The sequence below is a fragment of the Macrobrachium nipponense genome, chromosome 37 (genome assembly GCF_015104395.2).
Source record: "Macrobrachium nipponense isolate FS-2020 chromosome 37, ASM1510439v2, whole genome shotgun sequence".
NCBI classification, from domain to species: Eukaryota; Metazoa; Arthropoda; class Malacostraca; order Decapoda; family Palaemonidae; genus Macrobrachium; species Macrobrachium nipponense.
The window spans coordinates 36,560,269-36,581,679 of record NC_061097.1 but is presented as its reverse complement, the minus strand read 5'-3'; the positions used below and the strand labels follow the sequence as shown (position 1 = coordinate 36,581,679).

General features: G+C 37.3%; 4 protein-coding genes across 4 annotated transcripts in view; 3 read left to right on the top strand and 1 right to left on the bottom strand.

Moving 5' to 3' along the window:
- Positions 1-3,183, top strand: part of LOC135209129 (mRNA-capping enzyme-like) — a 29,748-nt gene extending 26,565 nt beyond the window's left edge. Inside the window, exons 12-13 of the mRNA XM_064241772.1 lie at positions 1,389-1,579; positions 2,855-3,183. Of these exons, the coding sequence (XP_064097842.1) occupies positions 1,389-1,579; positions 2,855-2,985 (322 nt within the window). The 3' untranslated portion in view covers positions 2,986-3,183. The remainder of the gene's footprint in view (positions 1-1,388; positions 1,580-2,854) is intronic.
- LOC135209134 (uncharacterized) overlaps positions 1-21,411 on the bottom strand; it is a 594,318-nt gene that overhangs the window by 85,454 nt on the left and 487,453 nt on the right. The window lies entirely within an intron of this gene.
- On the top strand, positions 4,579-13,162 carry LOC135209128 (charged multivesicular body protein 4c-like). The gene is made up of 6 exons (XM_064241771.1): positions 4,579-4,698; positions 7,053-7,214; positions 9,923-10,100; positions 11,667-11,784; positions 12,565-12,765; positions 12,902-13,162. The coding sequence occupies exons 1-5, from the start codon at positions 4,674-4,676 to the stop codon at positions 12,745-12,747; spliced, it is 666 nt and encodes a 221-aa protein (XP_064097841.1). The 5' UTR covers positions 4,579-4,673; the 3' UTR covers positions 12,748-12,765; positions 12,902-13,162.
- The window catches only part of LOC135209127 (charged multivesicular body protein 4b-like), a 41,970-nt gene continuing 38,501 nt past the window's right edge, over positions 17,943-21,411 (top strand). The window contains 1 exon segment of the mRNA XM_064241770.1: positions 17,943-18,264. Coding sequence (XP_064097840.1) covers positions 18,084-18,264 — 181 coding nt within the window. The 5' untranslated portion in view covers positions 17,943-18,083.

Here is a 21,411-nt window from a genome sequence, read left to right as displayed (position 1 = left end):
CGGTGTTCAGTAGGAAGAAGTATGTAAAAGGAAATGTAAAGGGAAATACAGAAGGAAGGAAGAGATCTCACATATTAAAAAATAAACAATAAATTGATAAAAATGTATTAAAATGGAAGGAGAATAATAGCATTATGCTAGTAAAGCATTGCACTTAAGCTTGAACTTTTGAAGTTCCAATTTGATTCAAAAGCAGTCAGTACGTATTCCCAAATGGGACTGCTGTTGTGTTTATGCCATAGCATTAGATGGAAAGTTTAAATATGGTATAGATATTACTTATGAGTGACTCAAACATATTTAAAGAAAGGTAGTTAGAGGAGTTTGAAATCAAGTATTATAGAAAGTAGTAATGACTTTTTTATGTTAGGGAATATTGAGTAGTACTCCAAATGCCCATAGTTTTTGTTCACCACACTTTTCATTTAGTATCTGACCTCAGATGAAAAATTTCATCCGATCCTTCGCCTGATGGTGGAAACCATCTTTAATTTTGTACATGCTGTGTGACATTTGTCTTTGATTCCTGCTGTTTAAATGAAAATTGTTGTTATGAAATACAGATATTATCTAAAAAGGCTCCAGAAATTTATTTTTTGTATGTCCTTAACTCTGCAATCAGAAAAATGTGTGGCTATCATTTTTGGGATAACGTAAAGTTTATTAAATGCATTTGTAAATAAAGCAGGTATGATAGGAATGGCCTTATTTTATGTGTTGTATTTTCATGTTTTTATTAAAGATTTAACGCAGAAGATTTTGGTGGTTTTGATTAGTTTCCTGCAGATTGTTACTGTGAAGGCACCTGATGAGAAAAATTGTTTCAATTATTTTTTTCAATTTTCAGTTGTACTGTTACTGTATTCATTTCTTCCATAGTAGCTTGTCAACTTACTTGCTGTGTTGGTAGTCTTGCCTTTTGATAAGTAGCAATGTCTGAGTAACAGTGACCGTATAATGTAACCTACAGTTAGCACTTAATATATCCCACAGCTAACAGTACGGAAATAACATATAATCGCTCTCATAAGCTAACTTATACATACATTTATCATTCAGTTTATGAAATTATCAGCAAATCTTTGTCAGTGTGAAAGGTAGCTAGAAAAAAAAACCTTAATATAATAATGTAGCTGATATCTGAATAATTGTCATAGGTTAATGGGCTACTTTCAACAAAATTTTCTGTGACTGGAGAATTTCAGTTGAACTGTAATCAATATTAGCGGAAATATCTTCAGGAGATGGAAGTTTCAAAACATCGATAGAAAAGGTTTTTATGCCCCCCTTTTTTTTTCTCCAGTCATTTTGCAGAATACTTTAAGTTTGCCTCCTTTCAGTATTTTTGCAGAATATTTCCCACATTATTATTCTCTTTATTTTTGCAGAATACTTCCACAGACTGTAGGTCAGTTGTATGTGGGTGGGTTTGATCCACCATTTGGCGAAATGAAAGTTAATAAAGCTCTGAAGCAGTACGATAACAAGATCGTAGAGTGCAAGTTCGAGACTAACCGTTGGGTCTTCATGCGTGAAAGAACAGACAAATCTTTTCCTAATAGCTATACGACAGCACTTGGTATGTATGCCTAGTATTTCTGTGGTCTAAGTTATCTTTTTATGAAATTGACTTTACTTAAGGCACTGAGTCACATGTTTGTCATAGACTCCTTGTTGTTACTGGCTTTGAGGATGAGCATAGTGTTTTTCATGCTTTGACATCCACTATATATTACTTTCACCCATTATGGGTAATTATTGTGTAGTTTTTTTCCAAGATTGTGATTTTAGTTGCTAAGCCTGTTAGTTGCTGGAAGTGACTTCAGTTTACATCAACTTTTTTTCTTCTCCTTTTCACTCAATAATGTAAATGTCAGCAGAGTGAATATCTTCAGATATTTGAATAACCTAAGACTGGAGTGCGGCTAAAAATAAAGTTCCAAACTCTATAAAGCATGATGAACACTAGTCTCAACCTATGATAAATAGCAATCCTGAACATTGCATCCTTAACAGTTTCCACTGCTTTGTTAATTTAAGTACTATAACAGTAATCTATAGGCTATTGTATAGAGACAGAAGAAATCTAGTTGTTGACTAAGGAAGTTGTCTTTTTAATCAGTAGCATTGTAAACGCATTACGCTCCAGATATATCAAACATCATCAGGTATAAGTTAGTTTCAGAAGACCCTTAAGTCACATTTCATTATATATATATTAGACATATCAGGTATGAGCCAAGAGTATCGAGTGCAATGTCATTATTACTGTTCTTTATCATCACTAGTTAGTGTAATAGTACCAGTAAGTCATCTCTTGGAGACAGGACTCACCCAAAGGGTGAATGATGTACAGTTTTAAAGTTTGGTGTGATAGAAAGTAATAAAAGGCAGCAGCAAAGTGGTTGGTGGATGAATGAATGCTATGAAGAACTTTTAGTTCTCTCTACAGTCTGCAGGTGATAGCTTTCTGTTGGGTCAGGTATTTCATTTGGAAAATTAGATCTAAATTCAGTCTAAAAGTACTGAACAGGTTCTAAATTCAGTCTAAAAGTACTGAACAGGTTCTTTACAGCGTCCCTTCAGCTCCTAGCTACAACCCCTTTCACTCCTTTTACTGTACTTGTGTTCATTATTCCCTTTCTTTCTACCCTCTCCTAACAATTTATTCATAGTACAGCTGCTTCGAGGTTTCCCTTCTGTTACACCTTTCAAACCTTTATACTCTTGGTTTCCCTTTCAGTGCTGAATGATTATAGGTAAGTTCCAGCACTTGGCCATTTGTCTAAATTCTATATTGTATTCTAAAAGTACTGAACTAATTTATGCCTGACTTTTTTTCTTCTCTCTACAGCCGTATGCAACAGCATCAAGAACCCCGTCACTCAAGAATACCTCTTGAAATTCATCCACGAGCAAGGCTACAGAAAGCCTGACAGGGATCTGATGCCTCCTCCGCCTGCCAAGCGGCCCAAATTATCTTAGATAGTATTTCTACCCAGAGAGATCATGCAGCACATGTAGAATGTTGTAGTTATGACTTTTCTTCATAACAAAATACAAATACAAAGTTGCAACTGATTTTGCAGTTTGGTTAAGTGGTATTTTTGTGATAAGTTTCATTATTGTGAAATATTATTTTTATGTATTTAAGCCAATAAAGAATCTAATAAGGAAGTTGGAGTTGCGTGTGATTAACCTCCTCCTGTTACAGGCTTTTGTCTGTCCACATTTGCAATCAGAATACCAAATATACTGCAAGTCAAAAATATTTCAGTAATTTTTATAAAAGCAACTTCATGGGTACATTGGTACATTAATAGAAATATTTGTGGTTAAAGATATATATACCCAAAAAAAACAATGTAATTTTAAAGGTAACACACACAGCGTTGTTTTTTAACAAATCCAAATATATTACTTATTTCTTATTAGAATTCCCTTGAATTGAAGATTAAAAGATGCAAGGGTGATGTGATGTGAAATGAGGTGTCACATAAAGTACATACTGTAATTTGGGGGTTATTGCGATTATCTCCTTAGTACTATACTGCATAGCCTACAGAGTGGGTAACAATTGTACTGAGATTCACTACTATTAACAAGGGCGATACTAAATTAAAAAATTATTTACTTCAGATACAATGTACCAACAACCTAATGTCAAAACTCCACCATATGAATATCACAGGACACAATAACACCAACCTAGACTAAAAACATTTCAATATGACTGACATCACAATGAGATACATATAAGGAATGTAGAAATGCAATAACTCCACAGTTTAAAATCTGAGGTTCTCAGACTTCCTTACTTATCAGTTTCATTACTAATGCAGGTTGCTATGCTACCTTTTTAAACAATGCATTTTGCTGATAAATCTAAACAGAATTACTTAAGTGTAAATACAGAATGGTTACTGCTAGAAAAGTTAGAATAGCCATGAAGTGTAGGGAATCTTGGAGTCTCCATGTGTTGGCTAAACTATAGGATCTTTGTCACCTTAAACATGTCACATGAAGACTAGACCAGTGAAGCATCTGGTAAAGTAAAGGGCTACTGAAGAGTAAACTTAAATGTGGTACATCTTACCACATGATATAATTAAAAAAGAAATGTCAATTTTATCCCCCATAGGAGAGTAGTGCCATCAGTGCTCCTAATGTGGTGCACTGTAAGCATTATATAGGTTTCTTTGCAGCATCTCTTCAGCCCATAGCTGTAACCTCTTCCATTTACTGTCCCTCCTTTCATATTCTCTCCCATTTTACATTTCACCCTCTTCAAACAATTGATTCATAGTTAACTGCGACGTATTCCTCTTGTTACGCCTTTCAAATTCACTTAATTTCCATTTCAAAGCTGAATACCCTCATAAGTTCCAGCACTTGGCCTCTGGCCTAAATTGTATATTCCATTCTATTTAGAAATAAAAACAGCTTGTTTATGAAACGAGGCAGCCAAAAACGAAGGGATAAAATTGTGGTTCAACCACTGAGGAAAATAAGTCTGTGATGATAATATTATCTTATCATGTCTTATCTGGAGTGTCAAGCTAGATGTGGAAATAGGAGATAAAATCAGTTCTGGACGAGTTGCTACCGTCTATCACAGGTTGTGACATCAACTGACCAACAAATACCTTTATACCTAGAAGAGACACTGGACTATGAGCATCTTCAAGAAGAAATTAGGTAGGAGGAAGTTTTATTTCATTGTTGGCCTTTAGTGTAAGGACAGATTTTTTCCTTTTGACTCCTGATTTAGGGATTTTAGTCTTGGAATGCAAGCAAATCCATTTACAGATCCTTGTGATGGTTAATGGAAAACTTGATCCTGAAATATCTTTTTGTTTGGAGTTAAACTCTTAAGATTAAGTTCAGAAAAATTGGAAAAACATATTCATATCTCATCAGAAAAAGTGAGTAAGCAATATCCACTAGAAACAACTGCTGGAAGTGGAAAAAACGTTATAATGTATACTGATGCGCTAGGCATAACAAGGGTTGTGACTCCATTTTGATAAGAAATGGTGCCCAGGTAGCTTACTTTTTTCACACTAAACATCAGAGAAAGCGAGAACATTATTGCACAAGACGATAATGACACCACATGACATAAAATCATGGACTTTGGTGCCTGTGTCCCGTGAGATATGACAAAAGAAGAAAGATAAATGTTACGGGGTTTTAATACCTACACTTTTAAAAACATTGGGAAGCCTTAGAAAGGAGATAAGAGATATAATGTACGTGTATTTGGAAAAAGATCTTTTAGTTGAAGGGAGCTGTAGAAAGGGGGATGCATTACTTGTAAACATGAAGAGTAACCACTGAGTTTGCTTAGAGAGATGTATGACCAGGGAGTTTACTTAGTAGAGAGGTGTATGCCCAGGGTACATGATAAGTACCCCTGCTGAGTCACAGAGAAAACAAACACCTCATCAGGCCACCATCTACCACGTAAAGTCAAGGCAGATAATTAATTGTGGAAAGCTGACATGTCTTTCCTGCTATCCTTTCTCCTGATTACAGTATCCTTTCCCAACTTACAAGTTAAGTGTATCATTCCTTTTGGGGATAGGCTGTAGTTACAGGATATTAAGTGAAAAGGGAGGAATCCATTCTCATAACAGTTGACTGATTAATTAACTTATACAAGCTATAAAGTCTCGGCTAATGCCAACATAAAGGTTAGTGATCTTAGCATGATGAGAGAAAGGTCTCTAGTGGTCTTTATGAAAACCCCCATGCTTTTGATGACAACAAAAGGGTGATATATATGTGCTTAGCAAACCTAATGTAAAAGTGAATAACATAAAGTAATGCAGAAGTGAAGGTAGGTTTGGGAATAACATCGAAAGATGACTTGCAATAATTATTATGCTTGGAAAGAATAGAAAGGAAAGGAGTGAAATGACCAAGTCGTGTTAACTCTAATTTTTGTTTAGTAACTGGAAGATCGTAATGAAAAATACATGTATAACAAAAGGAAGAGTTACTGGCAGTGTAAATTGTCATAATATGAGAGGCAAAAGAGAGAATGCAGTTATCTCATTGATACATTATGAGAAATGATCCCTGTAGAAATGTGATTGTCAATAATTTGGAATGAGAATGTGAGTCAAATATTTTCTCGACACTGGGTGTAACCAACAACAGATAGTACCATGCACAAAATTCACTGAGAGAGATGAATTTATGTTACCAATAATTGCAATTTTTAGTTGTGTCGGCTAAAAGAAGTAGAAAATGATAAGAAATCTGGTGAAGAAAAGGAGGAAAAATTTATTAATATCTATGAAAAGGATGGCAAAACATGAGTTATAATTAAAAAATATCACTGTAGAGAAAGACAAACTAAACATTTTAATAAATATAATAATGACTGACATAATTAAGGTAATTTATTTAGCTTTTTGGTTTCATCAAATGCTGACGCTGAAATACAGTAAGCTGAATAGTGCAGATGCAAGTTTGATGAACCCACGGGAAAATCCTGGTGGAAGAGAAGGGAAGGCAAGAGATGGCAAAAAGAAGGATCTGAAGACAAATGAAGAAGGAAAAGGAATTAAGTGATAAAAATAGATCAGAACTAACCAAGATAGTTCGAACATGAGGTGAAAATGGGTGAAGTAAGATGAAGATAGATTGTTTGTATGGTGTTTTTACGTTGCATGGAACCAGGGTTATTCAGCAACGGGACCAACGGCTTTACGTGACTAACCACGTCGAGAATGAACTTCTATCACCAGAAATACGCATCTCTCACACCTCAATGGAGATGCCCGAGAATCGAACTCGCGGCCACCGGGGTGGCAGGCCAAGACCATACCGATCACGCCCCTGAGTCGCGTGGATCTTAGAGAAATCAAACTGATTAACAGTCATGACTCTTAAGACTACAAGAATCTGAGAATTTCGTATGTAGGATGTTGTTGTTGTTATTATTATTATTATTATAAATGCAGCCTCTCATCTGACGTAGCTGAATCCAAACCACTCAAGGCCTTTTTAAACAAGTGTCTGCTTTGCTTTCTCGCCCACAGGTCACAAGAAGAAGGACAAACATGAAGGACCCACGACAGGAGACGCCATCCACAAGCTCAGGGACACGGAGGAGCTGCTCATCAAGAAGCAGGAATACCTCGAGAGCAAAGTTCAGAAAGAGATCACCACGGCTAAGCAGAATGCCACCAAGAACAAGAGAGGTGAGTGTCGAGTAGCTTATAGTAGATTCATATCTAAGGTGGATTTGACGTCAAGTCTAGCCCAGTCCCTTACGTCGCTCCTGATTGGCTGTTGATAAGCCAATCACAGGGCTGGGAACTCAGTCTCTCTCGAGAGAGTTCACATAGGCAGGATGTATGATGCACTGAGGGATACTTTGGAATGACGTATCCCTCAGGAGAGGTGGAGCATACATAGATCCTGCCCATGTGAACTCTCGCGAGAGATTGAGAGTTTCCAGTACTGAGACTGGCTTATCAACAGCCAATCAGGAGCGTCGTAAGGGACTGGCCTAGACATCAAATGCACGGGTGATGTGAATCTACTATAGTATGTACTTATTATGCTGTAGTCTCATCCGTCTGTCTCCGAGATTCTCTCTCTCTCTCTCTCTCTCTCTCTCTCTCTCTCTCTCTCTCTCTCTCCTAACTTCTCGTTGTGGACTTTCCCTATTCCAACTTCGCAACTGTAGACGGCAAAATTAAGCTATTACATACGGAAGGCTTCGTCATGTGGACGCCATTCTTTGCATATCGAAGATATATATATATAATATATATATATATATATATATATATATATATATAATATATATATATATATATATATATTAAGACGTTATTTGTGGCATTAAACTGCCATGTTTACAGAATTAAAATTGACAAGTAAACCATAATGTAATTAGTACGTAAAAAGTCCAAGAAATTTATACATAGGTAATAATTTAAAGATAAAAAACCATTTCCACAAGCAAATGCAAGGAGCAAAAATAACAAAGCAACCTCGCCAAGCAAACCAAAAGTTAAGGCAGAAAGAAACGCACAGAATTTTAATACGACTTCAGACAAGAGAAAAACATACGTAGGGCTAGACTAAAAAAGTTGGCGAAGCCTAGTATTATACAGCAGTCATTCCCTCGAGTGGTCCAATGGATAGTAGTGTAGGTACCCTTTTCAACCGTTTATTTCAACTCTCTCTCTCTCTCTCTCTCTCTCTCTCTCTCTCTCTCTCTCTCTCTCTCTCTCTCTCTCAGAATTTACTTTTGTATGTCTTTGTGAACGAAGATGGTTTCTCCTTTCAGGGGAGTTTTAAATCTCTCTCAGACTAAACTTTCTCTCTCCGGATGTCACTTGTTAAAAACTGAATGTGCAACAGTTATAATTTGCCTTATTGGGACCGCTAGCAACTACATGCAGCCAGGGTCAGCGGGGTTGGCCACGGCTATTCATTTGGTAGTTTGCTTTTTCAATGACAGAATTAGTGATTTGGCTCGAAGCAAGTCTAATCGGCAATGAGTATTGCTCTCTCTCTCTCTCTAACTATAAATGTGCATGTATATATATATACATATATATAGGTGAAAAGATAAAACATAAAAAAAATTTTTAGTTTCCCAATAGGCTTCCTTTTTATCCATTGCATTTTTTGCATGAAAATAACTGGAAATAGCCATTTCCGCCAGGCCTTAAAATTACAAATTGTAGAAACACCTAACTGTATTCTTTTCGTGACTAGGTCTATGTATTGTTGCATTTACTCGTTCTCTTAGCTGCAGTCTCTCTCTCTCTCTCTCTCTCTCTCTCTCTCTCTCTCTCTCTCTCTCTCTCTCTCTCTCTCTCGTTAGGCTGATGTTGGCAGTCGGTCTTACCCAGGTTAAAATTGTAGTTGTACCAAAGTTACCTTAGGTAATATAACTTTTAACTCGATATGCTGACAATTTACGACTGTTTTGACTGCAAAGAATTTGTGTATCTTAATTTTCTACATACATTTTTATCTATTTATTAATTTGTTCATTTGTCATTTTTTCTAATAAGTGATCTAATTGTGTATTTCCCATTACCTCCCGTTACTTCTTTCCCAGTGAGCACTATATTCTTTGGAAGTTTGAAGAATTTCAAGTCAATGGCTCCTATGGGACTGTTCCATATGAATAGGGGTCTCTTCTGAATAATACTAATACTAAGTTCAAACTGAAGTATATTTAAAAGTACTTCCAATACCTTGAGTTTAACATAACTTGCACCAACTGCAAATCTAGTACTACCTTCCAGAACTATTAAAATCTAAACTAAACCTAATATTGCGTACAAATACCGTAAGTTTGTTGTCATTTTCTACAGCCATTAGTCTAATGTTGTTTCCTGTCACACAGGTCAAATATAACTTTCAGCAATTATAATTCTAATATGGCTTCCAACTGACAAATCTAACACTGCTTCCAGCTGACAGAAGTTTAATGTTATTTCCAGTTGACTTGAGTCTAATATTACTTTCAGATGACATACATCTACTATTACTTCTAATTGACAAAAGTCTAATGTTGAATACAACTGGAAGAAGACTGATAATACTTCCAGTTGTCAGAACTCTAATATCACTTCGAAGTGACAGAGTCAAATATTAAATACAACCAACAGCGTCTAATATTCAATACAACTGACAGAAGTCTTATATCACTCCCAGTTGGCAGAAGTCTAATATAAACATTTAATTGATAGAAGTCAAATATATATTACTTCTGAATTATCAAATTACTATAATAATACCTTCAATCTACCATATGTCTAACCATTTACCTAATAAACTGCACATGAAGCCACCAGCCCAAACTGAACTGCCCTTAGGCCTATACGATTCACTCTCGATTTAATCAGGATAAAATCTGCATTCCCCTCCTCCTTTCCAGTGGCGCTGCAGGCCTTGAAGCGCAAGAAGAAGTACGAGCAGCAACTGCAGCAGATTGACGGGACTCTGAGCACCCTGGAATTCCAGAGGGAAGCGCTGGAATCTGCCAGTACCAACACCAGCGTCTTGCAGACGATGGGATTGGCCGCCAAATCGCTCAAAGCTGCTCACCAACATATGTGAGTTTCCGCTTTATTTTCCTTTTATTATTATGAGTTTATGTTGGAGAGAAGAGAGAGAGAGAGAGGAGAGAGAGAGAGAGAGAGAGGAGAGAGAGAGAGGAGAGAGAGAGAGTAATTATTACGGTTAATACTCATGCCAAGGCAAACTTGTCTTTGGAAGAATGATGCTCTTGCTAACTTAGAGAGAGAGAGAGAGAGAGAGAGAGAGAGAGAGAGAGAGAGAGAAGAGAGAATGTCCCTTCGGCCCCTGACGGACTGCATTTATTTGTTTTTTGTTTTATTTATCCATTCACTGAGTCTCTCCTTACTCGACTGTCTGACTTCCTTTAACTTAATCTTCGTTGCAAGTTACGTGTAACTTAAAAGGCAAGTTCTTTTTGGCCGCAACATAAAGTATATTTCTAATTCGTTTATAAGTGAATGCTAAGAATTTTTTCCTAAGCTGTTAGTACAAATATTTGACCAAATGACTTATTTTGACGCTATTTGGTGCAACATTAACAATAGCACATGTCTTATAAGTATTTGGATTATATGGGTACAACATTAACACGAAAATATCATATCAACAAATAACACATTTTGACTATGTATAGACACTGAATGAAGACAAAAATGACATATTTTGACTACGTCTACAGGTGCAAAATTAATAAGTAACATATTTTGAGTATGCAGTGGCAAAATTCACCCCAAAATAACATAATTTTACTATTTAGTTACAAAATTCACACTAAAATAACATATTTTTACCACTTAGTTGCAAAATTCACACCAAAATAACACATTTTTTGGACTCTATCCAGCGTAATAACAGCGCAACATGAAGGATAAGTTTCTTCTAACACGCCGCCAATCACGTAAGCACAAAAGTGCAGTTCCTTTCAGTGGAAACTTGTTTTAATGTTATTTCAAGGAAGTTCGACTCTGGAATCATGTTTGAACATCTCACAAAATGGCAATCCTATCACTCAGTATAAGATCTTGCGAGCAGTCAGTACTCAGCAGTTCGAGCGTTTTTCCAGAGCACTTGAGCACTCTAATTCAAAATGAGTGACCAACTGTCGATACATTCAATCTGTTTTTAATTAAGTAACAACGTCATATAGGTCTAACCGCGTACACGGACCTAGACTCATACCACATTTCCTGTCGAATTCTTAAGTTATTTTCCTCGTCTTCTTATTCTTTTTCTTCTTCTTTATTATTATTATTATTATTATTATTATTATTATTATTATTATTATTATTATTATTATTACCAATTAATTCACCAGAAACCTAGACATAGGTCTATTTTTTATCAAGACAATACTCGCGGCTTTCTTAAGATGCCTACTGACTATTATTATTATTATTATTATTATTATTATTATTATTATTATTATTATTATTAATCATTTAAATAATTCAGTTACCTGGGACGCCAACATACGTCTAATCACTGGACCCCACGAAGACCTAGACTCAACAAAATTTCCGCGGCTTTCATAAGCTGTTTATTATTATTATTATTAGATTATTATTATTATTATTATTATTATTATTATTATTATTATCCAGGAACGTAGACAGCGTCCACGACATGATGGACGACATCGCCGAGCAGCAAGACCTGGCGAGAGAGATAACAGAGGCGATCAGCGGCGGCAGTCTGGCGTTCGGCAACGACGTCGACGAGGTAAGTGGAGTGACGTCACCGCCGCGGTTCGGTTGATGACGCCATCGCCGACCTCGGGCGCATGCGTGACGTCATATCCCAGAGATTATTATGATCTTTTGAGAATAGTTTTAAGTTTTTTTTTTTTTTTTAATATTTTTGTGACTTCGTTTGAATAATCAATTTTAGAATTATTATATTTCATGGCATGAATTGTGAGTTATTTGATGTTTTGCTAAATGGTTATGGACATTATTTGGGATTTATTCTATTTTATAATAATAGACGATCTGGCGGTAGAAGGCAATACATGTAATATTATAACAAAATAGGACATAATATAAAATAGATATTTTTAAAAATTCATATTCTATTAGTGATTCTTAATAAACCCACTGGTTCTATTATGTCCCATATCACCAATTTCCACTGAAAGAAATCTCTAACAAGGCCGTTGGTTCTATTCTGTCCCGTATGAATGATGCATAAAGCCACTGGTTCCATTCTATCCCATATAACTCGTTTATAAAGCCACTCTTTCTATAATGTCCCAGAAAATCAATTGATAAAGTCACTGGTCCTATTCTGTCCAATATCACCAGTTTCCTCTTAAAGAAATCTCCAACAAAATCACTGGGTCTATTCTGTCGAAGCCACTGGTTCTATTCTGTCCCTTGTAACCCATTTCCCTTGAACGAAATCTTTAATAAAGCCACTGGTTCTATTCTGTCCCATACAACCAACTTCCTCTGAGATAAAATTAGACCTACAAGCTCAAAACTCCACCCCTTTCCTCACCAGGACGACCTCCTGGCGGAGTTGGAGGAGCTGGAGCAGGAGAACCTGGACGAGCAGCTCCTCGACACGGGCGCCCTTCCCTCCGTCCCGACGGCGGCGCTGCCTTCCAGGGCGGAAGCCGGCAGGAACAAGAGGGACAAAGAAAGGGACGACGATTTCGCCGAACTGGAGGCCTGGGCTTCGTAGGATTGTCAGACGCCGCTGGTAATGTATTTCCTCTCTCTCTCTCTCTCTCTCTCTCTCTCTCTCTCTCTCTCTCTCTCTCTCTCTCTCTCTCTCTCTTGTTCATTAATCTTGCAATAATCATACTTCATTTAAACATAGGCCTATTTCCTTTCAGTTTCCGTCATCTGAGACTACGCCAATGCATGCAAAGGTTGAGCACAACGAGATACCCCAATGGAACTTTGTTCTGTGAGAAGCAATTCCTTGTAACTATATAAAAAAAGAAGATTGCCGTCTACTGTTTTCTAGTATTACTTTTGTACTTCCTTTGAAACTTGACTGCTAACAATTTACCGTTGCACGCGCGCGTGTATTGTGTGCGTGCGTATGTATATCCGTATCATTATATAACAATAATAAAAACTGTACAATTCAACGACTTTCCATTTATAATTGTCAGCCTAAAACTGTACTTGTAGAGTATACTAATTACAACTTTGTTTTTAAAAACGTATCTAAAAATACTAAAAAAAGCAGTATTCAAAATAGGCCTACTTTATATTTTCAAAAGCCATATTTTTACTAGGCCTACTTTATATTTTCAAATGCCATATTTTTACTAAGCTTACTTTACTTTTTCAAGACATTTGTACTAGGCCTACTTTACATTTTCAAAAGCCAAATTTATTCTAGGCCTACTTCACATTTTCAAAAAGACATTTATACTAGGCCTACTTTACATTTTCAAAATCCTTATTTGTACTAAGCCTATCTCAAATTTATATATTCCGTCTTACTGCTGGTGACAGTGATTACAAAAATACAAAGAGTGAAAAGATGCATAAATAACAATTCAATACCAAAGACATGCTTACTAATACATAAAAAAAGCATAACCACAGCTATTCAAAGTTTATAAAGCCGAGATTACGATAGGCCTAACTGTAGGCCTAGGTTTAGTTTGCATATGAATGATTCGATGAGTTTCAGACAGCCTTATTTTGATGTGAATTTCTTTACCATAAACCTAAGCTTTTGCGCAATCGTTTCATTAAAATATTTAGTGAGTTGCGTCTTACATCATTACAACATTTGATGAGTTTTCTCTTAAAATATATAAACAATATTTTATTAACTTTTCTTAAAATCATAAGAATTGTATTATCAGCGAAGCTATCTCAGGTCTTCAGCTGATACTGATTATCGTGGACAGACAAATCCATAGGTATGAATGAGTATGTAAAACTTACCTAAATATAAAACTGAGCATAGACCCATTTTAAATATATTTACTCCTCCATTTCAAGACTAATGCTAATTAGAGTATTTTTATTTATCGATTATCGTGTTTTGTTATTTTCTGGTAGAATTGTCCAGCTCACGATACATACTGGTTGGTTATTTTGCTGTGTTCATGCAAAATGTCATGAACGTGTTTGTTACGTAATAACCGTGGAAAACGCCTACTATTTCGCATATATAAAGAAGTTCTTAACTAAATACAAATAAGAAAAAGGTGTCTACATATCCTAACCTTTACGCTTCGAGACTTATCCTATTTATAGTCAAATAAATATAGAAAAGTTCAACCAATGATTGAAAATAAAACATCAACAGAGAGATTATTGGTTTCTGGTTTGATTTACTCATGCAAAACTGGTTTCAATCCCGTCATCTTGAGACGTGTGGCCCTCACCCCCAACCCCCTCATAGACACCCAATTCCCCTCTAAGAGGGGTTTACCACCATGGCTGTTTGTCACGTTGCCATATTCACTCGATAGACTTTCTATGTCAGAAAAAAATTAAAATATTAAAATCCTCCATAGTAGGTAGACGAGATGGCTTGGAATCACTACTCTGGAATCAGCCAATGCTGAATTCTAAGAGAAATTAAAGAGGAATTAATAATTCTGCCACAAAACGCCGAAAACCTAGCGTGGGATAATTCTAAAATATCATGGCACACCGTTACGACAACACTGCCAATCGCTTGCGCATAGAGTGAACGATCTATGAGTGATTCTCAGGAGTGTCGATGTGGGTCTGATCATTGACGAAATCGCGATCATTTTTCTCGTTTTCACAATGGCTCGGCGAAAGTGGCTCGGGAAATGGAAAGGTAAGAGTTTGCGCACTTTTTCGGTTGCGGGAGGAAGTGGTTTGTTCTGAAATTAAATAGGGGAAAATGAGGTTAAAAAGTGAGATTATTGAGATCGTACAGTCATGAAGTTCTTGAGGTGATGCAGGTCACACACTACGTATATATATTAATATATATATATATATATATATATATATATATATATATATAGATATATATATATATATAACAAATAGATAACAAACGATGAAAAACGCAAGAGCTGGTGTTAACCTAAACTTTGGACCAACCTAATCTTACTTAACATACAAATAACATCACAAGTAGCTTATAAGATCACATAAACGATGAAACTATTAGTAAAGACAATAATTTAATAATCAAATTCATACATTTGTAGTACAGTCTATCACTGTGTTCAATTTTAATACTCAAATCAGGGTGTGTATGAGGGCGAGTGCGCTCACAAATAGCTAGCCGGACGGACGGACGCACGCATGAGATGAAATACACTGCATTTATAGTCTAAAACACCACCGGTCAGCATGAACTGAGTGGGAAAATATCAACTATGACTATTTTTGACGTCGTTTCCGGTCTCTCTCTCTCTCTCTTTTCATGTTCTCCGTCTCTTTTTCAAGTATTTTAAAGAATCTCTCTCTCTCTCTCTCTCTCTGTTAAACTATTCCCTATTTTTACATTTTTTCTCATTGTTTACCAGGCTATTTCGACATTGTATTCCACTCTCTCTCTCTCTCTCCCTCCTTCTTCTTCTTCTGTGTGTGTTAAGCTGTTTTGCCATTCTCTCTCTCTCTCTCTCTCTGGTTTTTTTTTCTCATTTTCATTTTCTGTCAACCAGACTACGCTGATATTCTCTCTCTCTCTCTCTCTCTCTCTCTCTCTCTCTCTGTGCCTTTCCAACTGAGTTGGGCTAAACAGCTTCGTTGTTGAGTCTACACCAGCAAAACAAACGTAACAGTTGTTTATCCCGCCTGACATTCTTGTGGCGCAACACACCATTCATTTTTTTTTTTTCATTTTGCAACACACTAATTCATTGGCTACACCAGTTTTGCTCAGTTTTAAAGCAACACAGAATCGATCGTTATCGATTCTCGAAGACATTTCCGTGCTTTTCTTCGTGGTAAAACAATTTTTAAAGAAGTTTTTTAATCGTTATTTCACCGATACAAGATTGCACACCCCACCCCCTCTTTTAATTGGAATATTTTATGCTTTGGCTCAACACAAATTTAATCGTTAAATTATGACATCATTCTCTAGTGGCAAGACAAAAAATTAGTTTTTTAAAAACAATAATGACGAAATACTTGTGTTGGTCCTCATGTTGTACAGATAAGGCGAAATAAAGCCAGTCGATGGGTTCTTTGAGACTATTATTATTATTATTATTATTATTATTATTATTATTATTATTATTATGAAAGAAACCTACACATTTACCAAAAGAAAAATAAGGTAAAACAGGATTAAGCTCGAGGAAAATAAGTGGGCAGACCCACTGTGACAATGCAGTGACAGCTTAATAATTTCTTTTACCACAAAGCTATGGAAATCTCATGTCCTTGTCCTGGCTATAGGCCTAGTTGGGCTCTGGGTTGGGGGTAGTTGAGGAAGGGGTAGGGGAAGGGGGAGGGGGAGGGGGAGAGGTGAGGTACGGGCTTCTGGATTCAGTAACCAAACAGAGACCCGTTGCTAAGCAGAGGCATTGACAATTATTTGATATAATATCAGTAATTATAAATCGAAAATAGTTAGGCCTATGTCGTATGCAGTATTACTCTAGGTCTATGAAATCTCTCTCAGAATACAATCATTAAATCCTATTTTTAAATGCACAAACGAGTAACGACCGTCTAATGTAAAACGAAAGAAAACGGCAGTAAAAAAAAGAAAAGAAAACGAAATTCTCGTTATTTATGCAAAAAGCGATTCCCTTCGCCTGAACCTTGACGTGTGCAGGGGAATGGCAATACTCTGTGTTAACTCATTATTTTACGCTATCACGTCACCGAAGCCTGCTGCAGGGCTTAATCGTATTGGTCTCTGTCACGAATAACAAAAATGAAAAATCAGTTTTATATTACTAATCACAAATATCAATTTATCGTGACTCAAGGCGGCCTCCCCATCAAAAATAACCAAATAAATGAATAAGATCGAAATGTATTAGCTTTAGTTACTCACTTGTTTCAGGTTACGATGTCTAGGTTGAGTCTAGAGCAGAAAATACTTTCAAGTGTTTTAAAGATAGCAAACGTATTCTAGTCTACTCTCAGGATGAGTGGGCATTTCCTGCGACTTATTGGCTTCATTGACGTTATACTGCACCACTCTGACGTGCAACTCGAAAACCTTCCCACCCCCCTTAAACCTGGCTAAAATTCTGGGCAACTGTTGGGCGTGTTTGGCTGGTCCCCAGTTCAGTCACTTGTCTAGAGCACATGACCTAGGGGGACAAATCAATGACCTACATAAGACTGACTTGCGATTATCCTCTGCGGGTTAGGGACGTCTAGAAGACTTGACGTGAATGCTAGTCTAGGCAGAGTATACTCGGTTAAGTGTGAATTATATAAGTCACTTTTTTACATAAATTCTATTTATCTGGCTATGGGAATTTATCGTCTCATGCTACTGATAAGAAATGGTTTTTGGCACCAACTCGATTACCGCAAAGTCTGGCTCAAGCGGAATTTCCTTGAAACTGGTTGATCTCATTCCGTTAAAACCGGAATGATAGCTTGACGCATCCATCGTCATACTAGAAACCACAACAAAGTCCTTCAGAATGACTTCGAAGTATCTTTCTTGTTGTGAATTCCATTCTTAGGTTATGTTCACTCGCCGTGAGTCATGTTAGGCTGACCGTGACGTCACGACATGACGTCATGGCCAGATCGGATCGCATTATTCTCACTGCAGATAACTCGTGCTCAGTGTGACACAGAAGACGTGAATGTGTGATGTAGGATATTATTATTGGCGTGAAATTTCGGTGATTTTGAAAAGTAGACGTGACTGGACTTTGAAAAGGGGAAATAGGGAAACACAACGAAGAAATTTCTCACGGTGAAAATAACCCAAATCATCATCATCCAGCAGCAGTTTGTTTATCCGATGGTGGTGAGAGTTTACCAGAGTGCGGTCGTCTCGAGGTGCCCAAAGAATTACGCCTAATTTCACCTTCCCCGTCGACCTGAGAGGACTCAGTCCATCCCACACGCGAGGCAATGAGCATCTTCGGCAAGATTTTCGGCGGGGGCAAGAACGAAAAGGCCCCTACGGCGGGGGAAGCCATCCAAAAACTGCGCGACACCGAAGAGATGTTGATCAAGAAGCAAGACTTCCTCGAGAAGAAGATTGACCAGGAGGTCTCCATCGCCAGGCAAAATGGCACCAAAAATAAGAGGGGTGAGCTTCCTATTTACCTACCCTTTACATTCTTTCGCTTCCCTCGACGTTGGGGGCGAGCTGCCTTCGTCGTCTTCCCCTAAGGCTGGGGATATAGGCTGGGTCAGGTCTCGCCTACGAGCCTCCTACGGGTGCCAACACCGGGCGATGACCCTTGGAAGAGGTCGTGGGGTCAAGGAGGATTGCTTTCTCCCAGTCGTTGTTCCCCCACCCCTCCCCCAGGGCGAAATTATAGATCAAAATGTGGCGTTTTCAAAAGTAGCCCAATATTTGATCCTCAACACCCCCCTGTGGGCCCAGCCTAACCTCGATTAGGGGTAGGTTAGGCAGGGCCAGATTTAAAGTGTCCCAACGTTCCTGCCAATATGGTTGTTTGGTCAACAACCTAAATTTTTTGGTTAGGCCCCTATATCATAGTATTTGGGTTGACCTAGTTATGCCTGCCTTTGTCTCCTTTCATGGAGAGCAGTTGGCTAGTAGCCTAGGATTGGCATGCATAACATGGCCAATTAGTCATCCTAATGGGTATGTTCTGTCATTTTCATGGATACTGGTATGTATGAATTATATTAGTGCTATTATTTACAATGATTAGAAAGGGGGGGGGGGGGGATGATTTTAAACAGAAAATTTGTCCTCCGTAATTGGTATTGTTTAAAATTTGTCCTCCGTAATTGGTATTGTTTAGAAAATTATATATTGTAGTGGAGTGTGACTCAGTAGCCTACCTACTTCTTAGATGAAAAAATTCTCTCTCTCTCTCTCTCATGTTTTTTAACTGAACAATTTAGAAAAGGGTGTACGTATATGATGCAGGAGGGGTGAGATAACTGAAGAGAGATTTACGGAAATATATACTATGAGGTATTTACCGTCTTTTGTTTACGTTTTTATGTTAAAACCCCAAAGGGTTGTTACTTACGTAGGTAAAATGGCATCCTGCAGAGCTTTGCTGTGTAAAAACACGAACAAAAGAACGTAAATTTCTCTCATCTCTGAAATTTTCCAATTTATCTCATCTTTATACACCCTTTTTAATGTGGCTGTTGAAAATGTTGCTAATAAACTATCTCCGTGCAGATTTTTTCCTTAGAATTACCATATATGTGTGTGCATGTTTCACATGTAGCAAATCTCCCTATGTGGCTATACAAGCAGGTAGACATATAGGCCAAAATACTGAAGCCAAATGATCCAATTATTGACAACTTTGCAAAGAAACTACAGGCTAACAGCCCATGGTCATCTGCTTATTCAGGGTATTAAATCCAGAATTGTATCCACACACTGGTCTAATCTTTAGTTTCTAATAACAGATAAAGATAACAAAGTGAAGACACGAGCTTAATCAATGAAAAGTTCAATTTTTCTGATGAGGTCATAAATGGAGAAAGGGTGTGGGAGAGCATTGTGATGGAAATAGCAGTGGTTGTGTGGGCCGTGGATGGGGAAAATGGGAAGGTGTGTGGTTAGGGGAATGGGATCGTTATGTGGCTTTATGTAATGAGTGTATGTTGAGCAGATGGAGTGTAGTAAGTGTGAGAAATTAAGATGACAGATGTCATCTGAGCAGCGTGTCACATAAATGACACTTAAAAGCTTGCAAGTTGTGTCAAAGATGACAAAGTATCATCCAGAAACTCTCATAGCCTGGAGGGTAAGTAGGAATGAACTAGACCAGTGGCCATAATCTAGTTTAAAGTTGTAGATGCTAACACAGTATTGTTTTTAAGTGGTGTAATCTGACCAGGTACAAGGTTATAGTATCCGTGCTACTAATAGCCTACTAAGGCAGTCCCCAGTTATCGACGGACTCGGTTAATGGCGATCCAGTTTTACGCCAATTGTCTAGCGCCATAAAATTAGAATTAAAAGAGGTGCCATTAACCGGTTATCAGCACCATAAGTGCCATGAATTGCAGAGTTTTGGTTAATGGCAGAGAACGGAAGGAATCCCTGCCAATAACCTGGAACTGCATGCAGTATTATTACAACTGATTTAGAAGAAAAAATGAATTGGACTGAGCCCTCCTAAAAAATGAGCAATGTTTTTCAATAAGGTTTTATTTACAGTCATATGAATGTTATTGAATACATACCTATGTATTTTTCATAATGTTAATGTAATTGTTTTTTTAGTTTTACAAGAATTTGATGATTTCACATTGGTGAAAAACACAAGTTAGAATAATACCAATAATAGAATGGAAAAACTGTTAAAAACAAGAAATGATAAATGTCAAAATCCAACGGCTGAACCCTAGCCTGACCTTATGTATGACTCAGTTTTCTGGCTTGGCATAGGCTTTTCTCTTCTCCTCCTGCAACCTCTTACAGACAGATACAGCCTAACTTAACCCACCATACCTGGGACATAGTGTTTTTAGTCTGTGAAGGGAGTCTTCCCTTTTTGAGAACTCGCCCAACAAATATATATGTAACCCTGTCTAGAAAGCTTGATCTAGCATGCTTTACCCAAGCCTGGCCTTCTCTCTTATAATCAGTGTCTCGTTGCTTCTCAGCTATGATTTACAATGACTTTCCCCAGAATCCATGTGATAAACCTCTTGCAATGGGAAGAGGTTGAGACATTTGAACATGACTTCTCAAGCAAGTACTATTGTACTAAGACTTGGCCCCATAGAGGTAGTGTCATTAGTGCACTTCTCACTGTGCACTGTAGGTATTACTTAAGATTCTTTGCACCATCCCTTTGGCCCCTAGCTGCAACCGCTTCCATTCATTTTACCGTACCTCCATTCACATTCCCTTTCTTCTGTCTTTCCACTCTCTTAACAGTTGTTCCATAGTGCAACTGAGAGATTTCCCTACTGTTACATCTTTAAATTTTGAAACCTTTTTACTTTCAATTTCCCTTTCAGAGCTAAATGACTTCATAGGTCCTAGTGCTTGGCCTTTGACCTAAATTTTACATAGTTCCATTTCATACAAAGACTTGGATGAGCGTACGTATAGAGTAACCTAACACTGTTGAGCAAAGAAGTTGCAGTATTGCGACTTCAGAGCTGCTTTACCTTCTCAGAGTATGTGTTATCATCCAGGAATAGATGGTACAGTTGTCTACAAATGAGTCTTTGTAGTAACAAAATTAGCACAAATAATGTCTAGTTTAATGCTTCATAGTTT